General features: G+C 50.6%; 1 protein-coding gene and 1 long non-coding RNA gene across 8 annotated transcripts in view; one reads left to right on the forward strand and one right to left on the reverse strand.

Annotated features, from left to right (window-relative positions):
- Positions 1-1,257: 1,257 nt before the first annotated feature.
- LOC144303004 (uncharacterized) lies at positions 1,258-6,165 on the reverse strand. 3 transcript variants are annotated; one of them, XR_013370058.1, is made up of 3 exons: positions 5,770-6,165; positions 1,690-3,314; positions 1,258-1,433 (listed from the first exon to the last, which is right to left on the reverse strand). It is a non-coding gene; the product is annotated as an uncharacterized LOC144303004 (long non-coding RNA). The 3 variants fall into 3 exon arrangements; XR_013370056.1 differs by lacking the exon at positions 5,770-6,165 and adding an exon at positions 5,132-5,260; XR_013370059.1 differs by lacking the exon at positions 5,770-6,165 and adding an exon at positions 3,563-3,672.
- The window catches only part of SEL1L3 (SEL1L family member 3), a 100,838-nt gene continuing 84,821 nt past the window's right edge, over positions 3,340-19,356 (forward strand). For 2 of the 5 annotated variants that reach the window (XR_013370052.1, XM_077880608.1), the window contains exons 1-2: positions 3,340-3,605; positions 17,918-18,488. Coding sequence is in view for 4 of the 5 variants with exons in the window: in XM_077880608.1 (XP_077736734.1) it covers positions 3,390-3,605; positions 17,918-18,488 (787 nt within the window). In the remaining variant the exon portion in view is untranslated. Of the gene's footprint in view, positions 3,606-4,646; positions 4,827-17,917; positions 18,489-19,356 lie in introns of those variants that run through there. The other 3 variants (XM_077880581.1, XM_077880587.1, XM_077880594.1) reach the window with 3 other exon arrangements.

The raw sequence follows: 19,356 nt of genomic DNA on the forward strand, positions 1-19,356 counted from the left end.
GGAAGTAATTGGTAAATACTGAGGATTCAAAAAAGGAAGAACAGAGATAGGAACGGATTTAGGGGAGCCTAAAGCCTTGGCTTTCTCATTTTTTTTTTCAGGAAAGAAATGGAAGGACCAAATGCTGAAAAAAAATATATATATTTTTTACTGTGTGCAGGATTTAGCTGGATCCTGAAGGTCATCGTTGGCAGAAAAAAAGGCCAAGCTTTTCCAACGGGGATGGGCCACGTGTTGCCTGACAGCAATCTTCTCTTCTGTTTTTGTTTTCTTCTCTCCTGTGTTGATGTAAAAGGCAAATGTCACAGTTCATTTATCTTTATTCCGCATATCTGAAGTTGCAGAAAGGAAGGAGGGAAGCGGTAGGGTGCAGAATTCCAGGGAACCCTGTCGGTGCGAAAAGCCCCCACCTGGTGCTGAATATGGGGCCGGGGGCCGGGGGGGGGGGGTGCAGAGAGGTAATAAGGGGCAAGAAGGAAAGGAAGGATGGAGAGAAAAAAATGGAAAAGCAAGATGATGACGTCGATTTTATTGAGTGACTATGTCTTAAAAGCTTGCTATGTACAAGGCACGAGGGCAGTGCCCAGAGCTGATTAAGAAACCACCCGTGTTTTCAAGGAGCCTTCAGTACACTTGATGAGGAGAAACCAAGAAACTGTCTAGAATGTGAAGCAGGATTAGCCGGTTACCCCATGGGGGTCCACGGGATGCTCCCATGCATCGATGCATCGAGATGCTCGAGATGCTCGTGAGCACAAAGAGAACCAGTTGCTTTGTGACCTGAGGTCACGAGGGAAGGCTCACTAGCCTTGGTCGCATCTGCTTGGGCCCCAAAGGTTTCGGTAGGAGGGCAGTGGCAGCAGGAGCGTTCCTGGCTCCTATGTAGTGCCCTCCCGGTGCCCACTTGTAACTCAGAGACCAGGTGTCTCAGCAGGGGTGGATCTCTCTTCCAGAGACATCCTTGGCACCTAGACATGTGGTTGCCAAGGGCCCTTGCACGGACTGTGACAGCCTGAAGGTTAAGTTTCTATTGGCCCACAGCAAAATAAGACAATGACACAGTGGGTGTTTTTCACAAATTATATTCAGTTTAAAGGACTTTCTTTTATTATGATGTTAGGTCCTTCCTAATTTTTTGATGGTAAGAATACCCTGTCTGTTGGATGAAATACTGTTGATAAAAGAAAGCATATGGGGGCAAGGGGGTTGTTTGTTTTAAATATTTTTTCATTTTTAATAAATAATAATAAAACAATATTTTGAAGATTTTATTTATTTATTCATGAGAGACACAGAGAGAGAGAAAGGGAGGCAGAGACACAGGCAGAGGGAGAAGCAGGCTCCATGCAGGGAGCCCGACATGGGACTGGATCCTGGGTCTTCAGGATCACGCCGTGGGCCGAAGACGGCGCTGAACCGCTGAGCCACCCGGGCTGCCCAACAAATTTTATTTTAAACACATTTTAATACATTTATTTACATAAATAATATAATTATTTTATTTTAAATTTATTATAATAAAATAAATGAATTTTATTAAATGTATTATAATAAAATATAAATTATTTTTAAACTTATTATTTATCTTAAATAATTGTATTTTTATATAAATATAAATACATAAATATAAAAAATAATGACTTTTATATTATTAAATTTAGCTTTATTAAATGCTTTAAATATCTTTACCTGACAAGTGAATAGTTGGCCAACGGCATAGGTCACTGAGACTTTACAAGATTTCAAACCATATCGGCGTCTAAGATCGACTGGCCTGGGATGCCCTTCCGTGTCCACGGAGGCAAGCCTGTTCAGTGGAGGTTTGGCCTTTTTCTTGCAGCCCTGACCCAACCCACCCAGGCCTCTGGTTGCTCCTCCCGGTGAGCCCGTGGAGAGAGGCTCCCACCCTCCCCTGGGACTCTCTCCTGTTCCAGGTCGAGGTGTGGAGTTGCTGTCTCGCGGCCTGTCGGAGGGGATGGGATAAACTGACTCACGCCGAGGCAGTGGTGAGCCATACCGGATAAATACAGTCCCCGGGGACCTTCACAGTTTAGTGGAGCATCAAAACTTCATTTAAACCAATAAATTGTAAAGGCGGGAAAGAATGGTTATGCTTAAGTTGAACGGTCTTCTTCTATAACAAGGCCGCACCCTTCAAATGACCCATAGGGGCAGCTAGAGAGGAGGCGAGGGCCTAAACTGATTCTAGCTTCTGGATCAGCTGTCGCAGACCGCTGTGAATAGAAATCCTGACCCTCTGTTTCTGCCCCCCTCCAGCACAAAGTCATCAGTCTGCCCCGCAACCCCCTACCCTGGGCCACAGAGCGTCCTAGGCCACAGAGCGACCTGAACATCCCCTTTTGAGGACCACACTGAGGTCTGGTTAGTTTTCTGCAATGCCTGCTGCTCCTCCTGGGGAAGGAATGTTTGCTCACCTCTGGATTCTGGGGCCTTGGGTGATGCCTGATGCACACAGAAGGAACACACTAGAAGCCCAGCGAGTATATCAAGAGGTTTGCTATACCAGGGTAAAAATAGCCCAGTGCCCTCTGGGGTGCCTCCATAGTGACTACACTTGGGGAAATTCAAACCCACGGGCTTTTCAACCTCCAATGCCACGAATCCTGATTACAAACAACCCGAGGAAACCATTTAGTTCCCTGAAGACCAAGCGAGTCTGTGTGCAATGAAGAAGGAGAGAACGCCAGAGAACCCCAGGAAGACAGGTGGAAGTTCCAGAAATACTGTGAAACCCCATCTTCTGGAACTGGCCGGCAATTTTCCTTCCACATATATTGAAAAGCATAGTCTAGCCTTTGATCTGACCAAACATATAAATATATATCTATATGGACACAATCTGGGACAAAGCCACCAAATCTTTCATCCCCTCGGACACTCAATAGAATAAGTGATTTTGCACATCGCACAGGAGGATTTTCAATGCTTTGGGTCTATGGAAGCGGGACAGGTGTTGGAGACATCTGTCAAACAAAGAAACCCTCAGATGCTTTCACGTGGTGGCTGCTGGATGAGGTGGCAGCAGAATGACCCTTGGTATAAGCCAGTGCTTCTGGGAATGAGGTCTGGGGACCGGCAGTCCCCTGGCAGCTCGCCGGAAAGGCAGCTTTTCAAGCCTCCCCCGGGCCGGCTGCACCTGAAGCTCTCGTGGGGTTGTCCAGCCTGCGTGGTTTCCGCGGCCTCCCGGCGGTTGGGACGCAGGATGAACTTTGAAAACCACCGATGTAAGCCATTACCTGGCGGTGAGTGCCTGGGAGCCGGAGCCTGACCCACGGCCACAGCCCTCAGGTGACCTAAATAAAGAGAAAGGGATGACTCAGCGGAGTTGCTGAGCGCGGCCGGGCCTGCACTGAGAGGGCTGAGGGCATATGGGGGCGCGAGCCCCCGGGCACCCCATCTTTGCTGCCAGCCTCTCCTGCCGCCTGGCCCCGGCTGGACTGCACCCACCGCGGTGGCATCCCCGCAGGGCGGGCGGGGGCCGGATCCCCCCGGACCCCCATCCCATCCCTGGCTCCCGACTGTCCTTAGTCGCACTACGCACAAATCCAGCGGCGCCAAAGGGAAGCTTTGGAGAACTTTCCAAGGTGGGTCAAGCGTTTCCCAGCAGCCGCAGCTACGGGCCCCAGCCCTGCGCTTCCCGGGGCGCCGGGGGCGGGGGGGGGGGGCGCAGGCTCCGAGGCGGTGGCCGGGTCCAGCCTGGGTCCCGAGGCCGAGGGCGCGCCAGGATTTATCTTAAAAAGTGCCCGTGCACTTCGCCGGCCTCGCCCTTCCGTTTGGGGCTTCGGCAGATGGCACTGGCCTAATTGATTCATTTTCCCGTCGGTCCAGAGTAGCGGCCGGGGCACGGGGCTGCGAATCCCGCGCAGACCCGCCTCGGGCGCCGGGGCCCTGGACAATTAAGACAAAGAGCGCGGCGGCGGCGGCGGCGGCGGCGGCGGCACCGCACAAAACCCTCGGGAACCATCCAGAACGTGCGGCGTCCCGGGCGGCGGGGCGGGGCGGGGCGGGGCGCAACCCGGGTGCGGACTGCGCCCGGCGGGGAGGCGGCCCCGCCCTGCAGGTGGGCAGGTGGGCAGGTGGAGGCCGGCGGGGGCCGGAGCGCGTCCGGGGGGGCCCGCTCGCCCCGCGCCCCGCGGGAATGGCGCCCTCGCCGAGGAGGCGACGAAACGAAACCCACTGCGCCCGCGGGCCCGGGCTGCGGGGTCCGCAGGGGGGAGGGCGGGGACCCGGAGGGAAGGCACAAAGTGGAGGAAAGCGGGGGCGAGGGGGAGACAGGTGCGAGCGGGAGCCGGGGGGGCGGGACCGGGGCGGGCCCCACCTGCGGGGGCGGGGGCGGGGGCGCGGGCGCGGGCGGCGGGGTCGGGGGCGCCGCGGGAGGCGGGCCGGGCTGGGAGGCAGCGCGGAGGGAGGGGACGGGCACCGGCAGGCGGGGAGGAGCCGGCGCTCGGCTGGGGCTGCGGGGGCGGCGACGGCGGGAGCGGCGGCGGCGGCGGCGGCGGGTCCGGCGGCGGCGGCGGCGGCAGGTGGCCCCGCGCGCGGCGGCCGGCCCGGCCGGGGGCGGGCGGGAAGGTGGCGCCTCGGGCGGGGGCCGGTCCCTGCACCAGGTGACCTGCTCCGGCCCGGATCCGGGCGGCCTCGCCATGCAGCGGCGCGGCGCGGGGCTCGGGTGGCCGCGGCGGCAGCAGCGACCCCCCCCGCCGCCCGCGGTCGGCCCCCGGGCCGCAGCCATGGCCCCCCCGCGCGGCGGCGCCCCCCCGGGCCTCGGCGGCCGCCCTGCCTGCGCGCTGCTCCTGCTCTGCTACCTGGTGAGCGCCGGACCCTGCCCGGGTCCTCCCCTCCGCGCGGGGCCCCGGGGACGCGGGCGGGGGGCGGCCGGGAGCTGCGGCTCGGGGCGGCGGGGCGCTGCTAGTTTGCTCGCTTCCCGGCCGCTGCGCCCCGGGCGCGCCGGCACCTGGGATGGGGCCCGGGGCGCGGGGCGCGGGGCGCGGGGCGCGGAGCCGGGGGCGCGGACGCGGCGCTCGCTCTCCCTCCGGGACGCGCGGCCCCCGGGGGCCCCTCCCGCCCCCGCGCCCCTCCACCCTGCGCGCGGCTCTCCCTCCGGCCCCCCTACCCGGCCGGGGCTTCCCTCGCAGTCTCGCAGCTCCTCGCCTCCCGTGCCCAACTTCGCCTCTCCCTCTCCCTCCCTCCCTCTCTCTCTCCCTCCCTCTCTCTCCTTCTCTCCCTCTCCTTCTCCCTCTCTCTGTCTCCCTCTTTCCCCCTCTCCCTCCCTCCCTCTCTCCCTCTCCTCTCCCTCTCCCTCTCCCTCACTCTCCTTTTCTCCCTCTCCCCTCCCTCCTTCCTCCCTCCCCCTCTCCCCCTCTCCCCCTCTCTATCCCTCTCCCTCTCTCCCCCTCTCTCCCTCTCCTCTTCCTCTCTCCCCCTCTCCTTCCCTCTCCCCCTCTCCATCTCCCCCTCCCTCTCCCTCTCTCCCCCTCTTCCCCTTCCCCTCTCCCCCTCTTCCCCTTCCCCTCTCTCTCCCCCTCTCCCCTCTCCTCTCTCCCCCTCCCTCTCCCCCCTCCCTCTCCCCCCTCTCCCCTCTCCTCTCTATCCCTCTCTCCCCCCCTCTCCCCCGGCGAACCCCTCCCCTCCCCTCCCCTCCCCTCCCCTCCCCTCCCCTCCCCTCCCCTCCCCTGCCTCCCCTCCCCTCCCCTCGTCCCCGCCGGGTCCTCCTGGCCCGGACCGCTCTCTGCCACCGCGCCGGCGACGAACCCCGCGCTTGCAGCGCTCGCCAACTCCTCCGCGGTCACTCCAGCCAAGTTGCGGATGCCAGGAAGAATCCGAGTTCTTGGTAACACGCTTGCCGCCCGCCCGAGCGGTGACTTTAGCTGCGTCTCGAGCTTTGCAACGTTGCCGCTTCGGAGAACAGACGCTCGGCTGCTGCGCGCCCGCGGACCGTTTGCGCTCCTCCCGGCTCCTCTTTCAGTCTCCAGCTGAATGGCACTAACCTATTTTTCCCAAACCAGCCCATTTAAAAATACCCGAGTAATGTTCACCCTCAGGACAAGGTGGGGGAATTAGCCCTCGATTCCTTTGAAGGCTTGCTAGCTTCTGCTCGGAATTCTCCCAGACAATGGTGAACCTGCAGAAGGCGACACCCTTCCTGCCCTGCCTACCTTAGGCTCCAGGATCCTGCAGAAGCCCTGGGTTATCTCGCCATATATTACTGTAAATAAGTGAAATCGAAAATGCTGAATCATGAAACTGATGTAATAGGAAGTTCACAGAATGCTTAAAATTGAGCAGTGTCATTGTCCAGGATTGTTCTCATTTATGTGGTACCGCCATTATTTGGAGTCTTTCCTCGTAGAAGCTAAAAACTGCTTGGGAGACGTTGTTGTCGGGCATTAGAAATTTGATTCCAAAGAGATCGCCATCCAGCCCAAGTTTCTTTTAACACTCTTTACTTCTCGTCTGTTGCGTTTCTTGAAGCAGGAGGGTGTAAAAATGCTAATTGTAATTCTGCTTTAGCGTCTACCTGTTGAGCTATCCAGGCTCTTCCTCCTATTTTAAAGTCAACCAGTACCAGATTTCGTGGCCAGATTTATTCAATATTTTCCTAAGAAGTTGTCGGTTAACATGCATGGTCTGGGTTTTTTTTTTTTTCACCCCAGAGGTGGTATTATTTAATATTTATGCCACAGGGCTACAGCGCACAGGCTCGTAAATATAACTGCCAAAACAGATGATGACAGGGTTTCAGTTTAAACAGATGATCCACATCCACAAGGCCCTGGTTACCCACAGAGGCAGAAATGATGTCCTGGAGCAGTGTGTGAAACATTAATGTACAGGTGGTCTGAAAAGTTCCATGTGGAAATCCCAAGACCTGGCAAGGAGAGACCACTTCTTGACAGTTCCGAGGAATCAGAGTGACAGAAGCAAAGCCCAAAGGCCTCGTGGTCTGCAGGAACAGAGGCAGGTGGTGGAGAAAGTATAAAAGTTCTGTTTAGACCAAGGGGGGTTTAAGAGAACAGATCACAGGAGGGGACAGAGATGCTCTGCGTGGAGTAGAGCAAGATAGTGAGGTGAGGGCTCCGAAGACAGAGATTATAGAAAATACCGCAAAGTCGAACTAATCTGAGCGCGGCCGAGTGTCTTGGCAGACAGGGAAGGGTTGGATTTTGGAACCATCCGAAGAGGGAAACGGCAGTGCTTCTTGACTGTGTTTCCTTCAGATGGGCTGCAGATATGCCACTGCGCAGGAAGGACTTTGATAAACAAGCAAACCACTTTGCAGCTAAATGTTAAGCTTTTGTCAAACCCAGGAAAGCAGAGGTGTGATTTGGAAGATGGGCTCCACCTTTTGTTCTAAAGGTCTATCTATCCATTTCCTTAAGATTCTGCTCTAGAGGTGTGTGCTACCTAAGCCAGTGGTGAGAGGTAAGGAAGGCTTTCTGACCTTGGAGAAATTCGCTGTGCAAGGCAGGGGAACGTCTGCAGGAAACACGAGATACAGAAAACAAAAGGGGGGAGGGATGCGTAACCGTGTCCATTTTCCTTGTCAAGGAATATTTCCTAGAGGAAGTGATTGGTCAGGGAGGTGAGGCCAGCAGGTGGAGGGTAGAGGTGGAGCAGAGTAGCTTGGGCAGGATCTCAGGAACATGTAGATACTAGAGGAAGAAAGCTATCCCATAATTTGGAATCATAAATAATAAGAATAGTTTGCATTATCCTAAGTCATTTATATGCATTTTCCAGGGCTTTTTAAATAAGATTTATTTATTTATTTGAGAGAGAGAGAGAGAGGGAGCACGCACACATGTGAGCAGGAGGAGGGGCAGAGGGAGAGGGAGAGAATCCTCAAGCAGATCCTCACTGAACGTGGAGCCCGATGTGGGGCTCGACGTGGGGCTCGGTCCTAGGACCCCGAGGTCGTGATCTGAACTGAAATCAAGAATCTGATGCTTAATCAGCAGAGCCACCCAGACGCCCCTGCATTATCCAGTATTCTAACGACAACCTCGTGTGGTAGGAGCTGTTATGCTCCTCATTCAGTTGAGGTAGCTGAGACTCAGGTTAGGTAGGTTGCCTTGGGCCACACAGGTAGTCCAAGATTGAAACCCAAGTCTGTCCACTTCCGGAGCCCCAGTTCCTAGGCAGGCTAACTTACTGCTTTCTGCTTTTTGCTGCTCTGAGCTCGTTCCTCTCATACATAGATGCATGGGCCATTAGCAAAGCTCTTACAATGAGCGGTCACTGTGCCACTGGCCAGGATGTGAGGTCATGTCTAAAGGAGCCTAAAATACACAAAACAGAAGCAAGAGGCCCCAGAATGGAAGTAGGATGTTAAAGAGAAGAATAGGTGAAACCAGGAAATATTTGCCATCTGTGATGGCAAGGTAAAAGGTACGGTCTTTGTCTAGTCCAGAGGCAGCTGAGGGTTGGGGGGTTGGTTGGCACTTGTGTTTGTGTGAACGTGCGTCCAGGTGTCGAGCGAGTGTGCCTTGGAATGCGTTCCAAAGTCAAGTTGTCTCTGGTTTGGGGGCCGATTCCCACTTTGTGTTATCCCTACCTCTTTGCTTGTTCTCGAGGACTGGAGATGGAGACTGGTTTTCTGAACAGATGCCTTTAAGCCCCTGCCCTCACGGGGAGCACGCTTCCCGGAGCCAGGGTCCTGAGGCAACGGGCGCCTTTCGTCCCCATTGGCTGGGACAGAATAACCTTCAGTGGCAGCCCAAGAACAGTACTGTGACTGTAGCTAGGATACTGCCAAAGCATGAATAATTGTGACGAGGCCTGAAAGATAAGTCACGGAACGATGCCAAGCAGATTTCTGAAAAGATGATCCCTGGTTCCAGCAGCTGCCAGAAAATTCTAAGGTCACCAAAGGTCAAGGTGGCAGAGAGCCTCCTCCGAGAGGGTGAGGGCTTGAAAAGTAAAAGGTAATGGAATCGCTTCCACTGAGGTCACTGGTGCTGAGTGGTGTGGTCCGCGCAGGACTTGCCAACAGAACCCCCCACCCCCCGCCCTTGTCATTCTCTTACATCATTAACTCGTACCTTCCTCCAGATTTGGCCAGATCAGCTGAGGCTGCCCGGCCCCATCTGTGACGGTGGCACTTGGAGAAGGCATATCTGTCCATTCCGAACGCTGGTCTCGAATGTATAATTTTTTCTTAAATGAGAAAAACAGATCTCACAATGGCCAGTGTTGATGTCAGCTGTAGAGCCGAAATATTCAGGGTGGACATTTGCACTTGTTAGACGACCAGAGGACAATGAAATAAGAGGGCATTGGTGGCACAGATGTATGGGGGGTCGTCCGCGGACGGTGGCTGTGCCAGAGCTCTCCATCAGTGGCCGCAGACGGTCGGTTATCCCTCGAGTGGTACTCACAGACTCCTCACTCCGTGCGTGACACAGGGCCTAGGAAGATCGGAACAGGGTGGAGACAGAGAGGCTCTCACTTATCTTGACTCGAGAGTGAAAATGGATGTTTGAAATATAGAGATGAGCTTCAAACTTCCCGTCGGCCAACAGAGTCCTCGTTCACCCTGACCAGAGCACCTAAAATCTCCCAAGCCATGGCATTTGCCTTTTGCTCTCTATACCTCCGAGTCCTGTGGGCAAAAGTGTGGGAGTCGTGAATCGGCTGAAGGAAGCAGCTGGAGGAAAGATAGACAAGGCATAAAGAACCCAGGCAGCTCACAGAGGAGACGGATGGACATGAGTGGGCCATAAATAGCCTCCAGCGAATTCAGTTGCCCTGTTCATTGGCTCATCCTATTCCCCTGAGAAAGGACCCGAGGAGCAGGAGGGCTGTGCAGCATGGGAGGGATTGCTGGGACATCGGCTTGGGTTGCCCTGGTTTGTCTGCCATCCTCATCCAAAGAAGGGCTTGGCTGAGTTGGGGAGTTGGCTCGGTGTGGCGTGTAGGTTTGTGGGTAAGATAATACCTATCTTCCCCAGGCCCCCCATGGCCAGAAAGTGGGACAGGTGTAGAAGTAAGTTGGTGAGTCGAGGGCCTCATTTTGGGCGTTTCTGGAAGGCCAGAGAGACCCCGTCACTGACTTTGGAGTCAGATAGGAATTTGAATTTTGGTTCTGTCTTTGAGTAGTTGCTTGACCTTCCCGTCTCTGAATCCATTCCATTTTCTCAGCCGTAAAACTGGAATGCTGTGTCCCTCCCAGAGCTGGTGTGAAGATTCGATTCGAAGGGAGAAGTTCTGTGAGGTTCTCTTTGAGAGGATGAGTTTCGAAGTGAGTGAGAAGTGGACTTACGCATCGGTCCCAACGCCCGGCACAGAGTTGGGTACTCAGTGAAATGAAACCAAACCAACCCTTGGTTACCCTCGTGATTTAAGTTAAATCAAATCAAAGCAGTATCAAAGAGAGGAGGGGAGCCAGTGCAACTAGGAGTACTGCCTGTGGGGTGGTGGTGGTGTTTCTCTAGCCAGCTCTCAGGTTTAGGAAGGCATATGGGTCACCTGGGATGTAGTTCCCAAGGCACATCTCGATTTCGGATTCCATACCGACATCACTGCCCATTCTGTTTAATTGCATACTTTGTTGACATAAACAGGATTTTTACTTATTTCTGGTCAGCAGAAATTGGAGAAGTAGGCCTTTTAAGCCAATACAATTACCTTCTGATGTATGGAAAGTTTGATCCAGCCGGCTTGACGAGAAAGCACTCATGAGCAAGGTTTCCTTAGGTGACTGATGGGGTGGGATGGGCAGGAATGAGAAGAACAGACACTCGATAATTGTTTGCATATTACATGAACCCACATACATTTGTTGGTGTAAATAACCCTCCCCGTGAGTGATTTCAGATGTTCCAATCTCTCTGTCCTTTCCTTAAATAACAAGTGGACCATGCAGAGAAAAGAGCCAAGTTTTCTCAGCTTTTTGGAACAGGGAGGGTTATTTGAATAGAATTTCTTCTTATTGATTTTGTTGAAAGGCATCAGATGCAGTCATCCTAAAAGAAGCTTAGGGAGAATTGATAGATTTTTTTTTTCTATCCAGAAGATACATAAATTCATCTGTTTCTTGACTCCCCCTCTTGAAATATAGAGATGAATTGAGTGCATTTTGATTTTTAATTTGGGGTCTTTTATCATGAACACAACATTAATGACCCATTTCTTTCTTTAAAAAGAATTTACAGTACATACACAGTACATAACATCTTACACAATTAGACAAACACGAGGGAATCTATGTTTCCGGAGTGTGTGTGACATTGTCAAATTTGACTTTGATTAAGGCTTACTTCTGGTGTAAACAGATGTTCGAGGGCTCGGGCATCTTTCAGGGCCCAGCTCCATTGTGTGCAAAACAGTCCAGTAGCTTCCGAGGTGGAACATCTATGTGGCTGCCTAAATAGCTAATTTGAGGGGCACAGAAATGCCCCCCCCCTCACCCCCCTAAATTTCTCTTTATAGCTGCAGTGCATTTGGGCTTTGCTTTTAAGGCATTATCTCCCCCAGCCTGGCAGAGAAATGCAGATCTGTGATACTACTGCAGTCCTTTTTCATTATCACATTAACACGGATGAACTCGCCAGATGAACAAGAGTCCAACAGGGGGTAGAGGGATAGGAAATTTTAAAAATTTAACTCATGTTTTTTGGTGTGGAGAGATGGAAAAGTTCTAGAAGGTAGGGTGGTTGTCTGAAAGGTCTGGAGGGACTCCATAGGTAAGAGAAGCCCACCCTAAATGGGTAAGGTAGGTACCAGAGGGCCACCTTCCCTGACCTCACGTCAGCTATGATCCCCAGGAGCCCCCCCCGGGGGGGGTCAGTGCCAAAGGGTAAGGGTTCTTTCCAAGGAGATTAATGAGGCTGGATGGAAATAGAGAAGCGGAGAGGGCCCCTGTCACAGAAGAGCTTGTGAACCTCAGGAGAGGGTGGCAGGGACTCTGGATCCAGTCCTCCGGTTTATGCGCAGGTGCTCCCTGGAGCAGTGAGCCGAGGAGGACCACAGAGGCTCCTGGCTGAAATGCTCCCGCCCAGTATTTCACTTCAGCGGGAAACACCCAAAATCCTACTGTGTGCCAAGCTCTATTTTAGAAGCCAGGAACATAACAATGAATAAGACATGGACTCTGACCTCATAATTTCTAAACAAAGGAGTGACTGGGTGCTTTTTTACTTCCGTTAATGCAAGCTGGCATGTGAAAATACCTATGAAGGTTGGACACGTGTCATGGCTGTAGCTGAAACTCTTCCACTTAATTGCTTTATTTTCCTGGCAGGAAACAGATAACCACACACATGACTTAAGCCAGGAAATCAGCTTCAGCTTAATCAATATTTAGAGTGTGATGTGTTGCTAATTGGTGTTGGTTGTGTACATAACAGAGGTAGCCACAGCTCATGGCGTGGCAGCTGCCCACTGGGTCTGCTTCAACCCACGAGACACCAGCTTCCTACTTTGCATATGTGCCCCCAAAGACTGAAGGCCGTCCTGTCTTCTTGAGGGATTTGGACCCTGCCCCTAGAGCCGCAGATGGTGGCTTTGAGGTCCCCTTCGGGGCCAGCACCCTCCCCCACCATATTACGAAAGCCTTGTCCATCCCTGAAATTGTTCTTCTCTTGTACTCCTGCTTCTCCCACTTCTCAAGTCATCTGGCTCAGCCCGTGACATTTTTCTGCACCCAGGCTAGCTCGAACTTCTCATCCCACTTAGATCTTTACCAAAGGAAACAATAGCAAGATGCCAACGTTGCCACCACTGGGGAACCTTTGCAAAATAACCCATCAAGCGCCATCAACCACACGTCTACAAAGTTATGCCTAATTGGGTTATTCATCTCATTTCTCCCGTATGATCATTCCTTTAAAAAGCACATTTTCTGTCATTTTGTGGTTTCCGAAACTCTAAATCTAGAATAAAAGCTCGATAATCTAGAACCGTAGTCGGCAAGCTGTGGTCGACGGGCGCAGCCAGCTGCCTGTTTGTGTAAACAGAGTTGAACGGGACCACAGCCGTGATCATTCGCTTATAAGTCAGTTGTCTGTGGCTGCTTTCTTGATACCACAGCAGAGCTAAGCAGTTTTCATGGACACCAAGTGGCCTGCAAAACCTAAAATACTTACCATATGGCCCTTTTTTTTTTTTTTTACAGGAAAAGTCTGCTAACTTCAAATCTAGAATAGCACCAGCCAGTAGAAGTATAACGTAAGCCACGAGTACGAGCCACCTGTGTAATTTCAAATTTTTCGATAGCTGCATTTAAAAAGTAACAGGTGAAATTCATTTGGGGGAGCATATTTTGTTTAACTCACTGCATCTCAGTATGATCCACTTCAACACGTGGTCGGTATGAGAACTATTAGATAGGTTGCATTTTTTAAAACATTGAAATCCAGTGTATATCGTACATTACAGCACATCTCGATCGGAACCCGTCGCATTTCTTCTGTATTGGCGTGCGTCTAGAACCCATAAGCTCCTAAACCGTGGATTCACTTTTCCTGCATTTGAGGTTTTGAAGTAGGTGAAAATAAAATAATCTTCATATGCACAGATGAAGATTTCCTTTAAAACCGAATTTTGAGGGAAGGCTCTGGAGAGAGAACACCGTCAGGTGTCCTATACCTTTTTCGTTCCCCTCTGTCACCACTGATCTCCACAGTGATGAGCCCGACGTCCAGAAAGTCATGGTTCATCAGGCAAAGCTGAAGCCAGTGTCAGCAGGCTGCGCTTATTAACGTGGGAAAGTGGGCCGGTGCACGTTTCACCCTAAGATGGAAAGCAACGAACGTTACCACTAACTGCACTTTCCAGTGGAAGCTCATGAAATCACATAGCCTTTCCCCCCAGAATTCTGTTTAAGAGAAGCATTAGCCTGGAGTTGCCAGCGTCAGCGATAAAAACATGATTCAAAAGAATAAAATAAAATAAAATAAAATAAAATAAATAAAATAAAATAAAATAAAATAAAATAAAATAAAATAAAATAAAAAATAAGCAGCAGAAGAGGGCTAGGGTGTGTTTTTAAGGTAGACATAAAAGGAACGAGGAAGACGTTTTAAGGCATTTTCTGAAAAAGAACACACGGTGACATTCAGTATGTCCTGGCCTCTGCTCTCTGTTGCCTTATTAACTGGGCACGTGTGGGATTGAGTGAGGGTGGTGGCTTTCGGGGCACTGGGAACGAGGGACACTCGCCACCATCAGCCGCCACGCTGTCCAGCCTCCCTGTCTTCGGCTGGCCTCTGCACTGGGTTCACATCTTGAGAAGGGGCCACATCTGGGCACATCTGTCTGAATGAACAAACCGCCCCTTGTGGATAAATGCTGAGGGTACCCGTAACCCCAAGAAAGCCGAACTGAGCCCAGCCACTCCTTACAGCCTTGCTGCCGTGCACGTGGGGGGACAACGTGGGAGAGGGCCGGGCTCCTGGGCTTGCCTCTGCTAAGCCACCAGGGGGGTTCTGTGGGGGGACCACTCAGCGATCACTGCCTCGTTGGAAGAGTTGGGGGGGGCTGGCTCATCACCAAGGGCTCTAACAGTCACTACTTCTAATTATGAGATTATTTTTATGTTTGTTTTCCCCCCTGTAATTTGGAAATATAAATGAGAGCATAAAACAATTAAGCCTCTCACGGCGGGGGCAGACAGTTTGGACTGTACCCACCTCTTTACAGATTTCTTCCCACACTTTTCCCATGACTAATCAAAAGGGATGGCCAGCCCTCCTCACTCTGCTACGTGGAGAAGCTACTTTTTTTTTTTTTTTAATTTTCATCTTTAGGACACTTGCTTTTCTCTTCACCCCCCCGACTCCCCCCCCCAATATTCATGTAGTACAAAATTCAAAAGATAAATAAAAATAGATAGCACATGTCTCTCCCTCATCCTGTCTCCTGGTCACTTCGTCCTTCTCCATGTGAACAGCTAGTGGATTCAAGCAAATGTGTATTTGTTTTTCCTTTTTTTAAACTAAAGATTATATTTATTTATTCATGAGAAGTGGAGACATGGGCAGAAGGAGAAGCAGGCTCCACACCCGATGTGGAAGCCTGATGTGGGACTCGATACCAGGACCCCAGGGTCACCCCTTGAGTTGAAGGCAGACCCTCAGCCACTGAGCCACCAAGCGTCCCTATTTTTCCTTTTCTTAAAAAACAACAACAGCAACAACAAAACTCAAATGATACTTCTGAAACTTGTTTAAAAAAACAAAACAAAACAAAACGAAACCCTCAAACTTTGGAGATCATTTCATTATCTGTACATGAGGCTCTTACCTGTTTTAATAGCTGTCTAGCCCTCCAGGAGAGGATGTACTATCATTTACTGAACCAGCCCTGTCTTGATGGACATTTAGTTTTCCATCTTTTGCTGTTGCAAATAGTCCTGCAGTGAAAACCTGTACATACATCATCTTGCACAAATTTGAGTATATGGGGAGGATAAAATCCTAGAGGAGGAATTATTGGACCAGAGGGTGGGTGCATTTCTACGTTTGTTGGATACTCCCCGACCGCCGTCCATAGAGATCACTCTCACCAGCAGTACACAGTAAGAGGCCAGTTTGGCGGGTACAGTGTGTTATTGGACTCTTGGATCTCTGTGAACCGAGTAAGTTCAAACTGTGAACTTCTGTGAACCGAGTAAGTTCAAACTGGTATCTTCAGCGTGGTTTCAATTTGCTTTTCTCTTATTATCAGTGGGAATTTGCTTATTGATGAACTCTGTCATTTGCTCATTTTTCTTGGTTGTCAGCTTTGTTTCTAATTGACTGTCAGTGCTTTAAAATAGAAACACGCTTCCCTTTTCCAGAAACTTTCAATGATTCTTCAGTGTCAGTAGAATGAGAGTCCACATTCCCTGGGCTGGGATTCAGTGTCCTTCAGAGCCAGGACCTAACCTCCACACACCCCCCCCACCCCCCGACCTCATAACCCCATGTCCTTTTGCATCTTTAATCCCATTCTGTTCTCCGGTCAAACCAGTCTGCCTCTATCTAGTATGTCTGCTCTTCCTTAAGCTGTTGACATTGCTTGTGGGGGCTTCCACGAGCCTCTCTACCTAAAGAACCTCTCTTCACCCCTCAAAGCCCAATGAAAACCCACTCTTTCCATAAATTCTAGATCCCCCAGGTAGAATTACCCTCACCTGGGACTGTACTCCATTAGGACTTGCGTCTCTTGCGTCTAGGTTGACAGGAGCCTTGAGCACATTCTGCCTTTGGGTCACTGCTCTTTGTCAACACAATTCCCTGATACCTAGCTTTGTGTCTCAGCCCCTTCTGGGAAGAAAGGGGTTCTTAGCACTTCCTTCTTTAGAAAAGGCCACAGTGACCTTTTTCTTTAGACTTGTAAAAATATTCACAGCATAAAATTTACCAATTTAACCACTCTTAAGGGTATACAGCTCAGGGGCAGCGAGTACATTCACATTGTTGCACAACCATCCCCACCATCCATCTCCAGAACTCTTCTCCTCTTGTAAAACTATCACTCTGTGCCCATTAAACAATAAGTGCCCATGATCTCTCCCCCCTCCCCTGATCGCTAGCAACCACCAGCCCTTCTGTCTCTATGGATCTGACTGCTCCAGGCACTTCGTACAAGTAGAATCGTATGGTATTTATTCCTTATGACTGGTTTATTTCACTTAGCGTAATGCCCTCAAATTTCACCCATACTGTAGCATGTGCCATACTTCTCTTTTTAAGGTTGAATGAGATTCCATTGTGTGTATATATCACATTTTGTTTTTCCGTTTATTCACTGAGGTGGATGTCTACCTCTTGGCTGTTGTGAATACGGCTGCTGTGAGCATCAGGGTATGTCTATGAACGTATCTCTTCAAGTCCTTGTGTTCTGCTACGTTGGGTATACAGCCAGGAGTGGAGTTGCTGGATCATGTGGTAATCCTGTGTTTAATTTTTTGAGGAACTGATGTACTGTTTGACTCAGTGGCTGCACGATTTTACATTCTCACCAGCCATGCACCAGGAGTCTGGTTTCTCTACGTTCTCTCCAACACTTTATATTTTTGTTTTATTTATTTTTTTGGTTTTGGATCATAGCCATACTAATGGGAGTGAAGTGGTCCAAAGTTACCTTTTTCCTACTGTGTTTTGGATGCCCGAATCACAAACTTTTATTTAGAAGAGCTCTTAGTGCCCGTACATCAGTGCCTTATGCTCAAAACAACATTGCCTTGATCTCATGACCAACTGTCCAAATTTCTTCCGGAAGGAATGTCCGTTTTAAGAGGTCTTCATACTTAAAGAACGAGATAAATAAACACACAGCTAAAATCTTTCTTGGCACAGGTAACACCATCCATGGTGAGAGAATCAGACAACACAGTCTGAGGTCCAAGCCTTGCCTGTGTGTGATTTGGAGCAGTGGAAACTCCTGCTGGGCCATCCGTCATGCGTGCTTGTGCTGGCTCAGAACTTACGGGAGAGGAAGGGCCAGGTTGGCATCCCTGTCATGTTCCCTCTCGGGTGCACTTTGAACTCGTCTCCCACCCTTTGATTTGGCTGCGTCTGATCACCATTTGAAGTCAGGACAATAGTTTGGAAATGTCTGAAGCTGCTCATCTCTTTTTCACGCGAAGGCAGAGTCGCCGATACTGGATTTGTTGCGAACTAGCTCCTCCATTTGGAAACCAACTCTGGAATGATTGCCACGTAGCTTTGAAAGTCACATTTTGATCAGCAGATGCTACTGAGTCTGGGGAGAGAGTTTAATGTGGCCTAATCTTCATTAGTGTGTGTGTTGGTTTTTCTGTAATTGTTCGGTCGTGGTTTTGCCATCTTGTGCGTCCCACATTCATTGCTTTATGTAGATGCCTATTTTTTATTCCAGGGAAAAAATGCACATATCTGTTAATATGATGATTTTTAAACTCCCTGTACTTTCTTTCCTTTTTTTTCCTTTTCAGAACGTTGTTCCGTCTTTGGGCAGGCCGACCTCCCTGACTACGTCGGTGACCCCCAAAGCCGAGCAGAGCGTGGCTTACAAAGACTTTATTTATTTCACTGTCTTTGAAGGGAATGTCCGCAATGTCTCTGAAGTCTCGGTTGAGTATTTATGCTCTCAGCCTTGTGTTGTCAATCTGGAAGCGGTCGTTTCATCCGAGTTCAGAAGTAGCATCCCTGTGTACAAAAAGAGGTGGAAGAATGAGAAGCATCTTCACACCAGCAGGACACAAATAGTACATGTGAAATTTCCAAGCATCATGGTTTACAGAGATGATTATTTCATCAGACACTCCATTTCAGTATCCGCGGTGATACTACGCGCCTGGATTACTCACAAATACAGTGGTGGAGACTTGAATGTTAAATGGGAGGAAAATTTGCTACATGCTGTAGCGAAAAATTATACTCTGCTGAAGACAGTCCCGCCTTTCGAACGCCCTTTCAAAGATCATCAAGTGTGCCTTGAGTGGAACATGGATTATATTTGGAACCTTCGGGCAAACAAGATTCCCCAGTGTCCTCTTGAAAATGGTAGGTCATTTGCCTTGCGAGGAGCCTCGTGCTCATTTCTTCAGATAGCCTGTATCACGAGAGGTTGGCAGGAGAAGGTTCTCGCACTAGCAGGTGGGGGAGGCAAGGAAAACGACGAACACACCGGATCGGCTTTAGGACTCCGGGGGAGAAAGAGGGTGGAAGGAAAAAGGTGAAGAGAGAAGAAACAGTAGTAGAGAATAGAGTGCACTTGAGAGTCACAGAGGTCATGGAGGGACCTTGAGAGGTTTGGCTCTGAAGTTGTCAAAGGAGTGTTAATGCCACCGAGACCGACCCTGGGAACATCTTCCTCCCTCTGTCCCTTCATGAGTATCTGATATTTTTAACTGGAATGTTTTATCCCAGGGGAGATGAGAACCAGAGGAGCCTTTGTGTTGGGCGGGAAGGAAGTATCCCACAGTAGTTTCCAGCCCAGAGCGCATGGGTTCAACTCCTGGCTCTGCCCCTTTCTGCCTGTGTAATCTTGGAATTCTGGGAGCCTCAGTTTCCTTGTCTGTAAAGTGGGGGTGATCGGTAACAGTTCCCTCAGAGCAGAGTTGGGAAAATGAAATGAGATGTAATTTGCTTAACGCATAATCAGCACTCAGTAAAAAAGTAGCCGTGACGATGATAGAGTCCAAACTCTCCATTTTATCCTAAATGCCACGTGGTTACAGCCACCGAAGGACCCATGCAGGGGGTTCCCGTGCCTTCCCTTAAGCACCGGGGTTGGAGCTCTCTGGCTGTGTGCCCTTAGGGGAAGTTCTCTCCCTTGGCAAGAGGAGCACCTTCCTATGGGGATGCTGAGCGCCCCCCAGCTCTTCTGCTCATCCCCCGATGGGGAGCAATGCCGGGAATGCTCCCAGGC

This window comes from Canis aureus, chromosome 2 (assembly GCF_053574225.1).
Source record: "Canis aureus isolate CA01 chromosome 2, VMU_Caureus_v.1.0, whole genome shotgun sequence".
Classification (NCBI taxonomy): domain Eukaryota; kingdom Metazoa; phylum Chordata; class Mammalia; order Carnivora; family Canidae; genus Canis; species Canis aureus.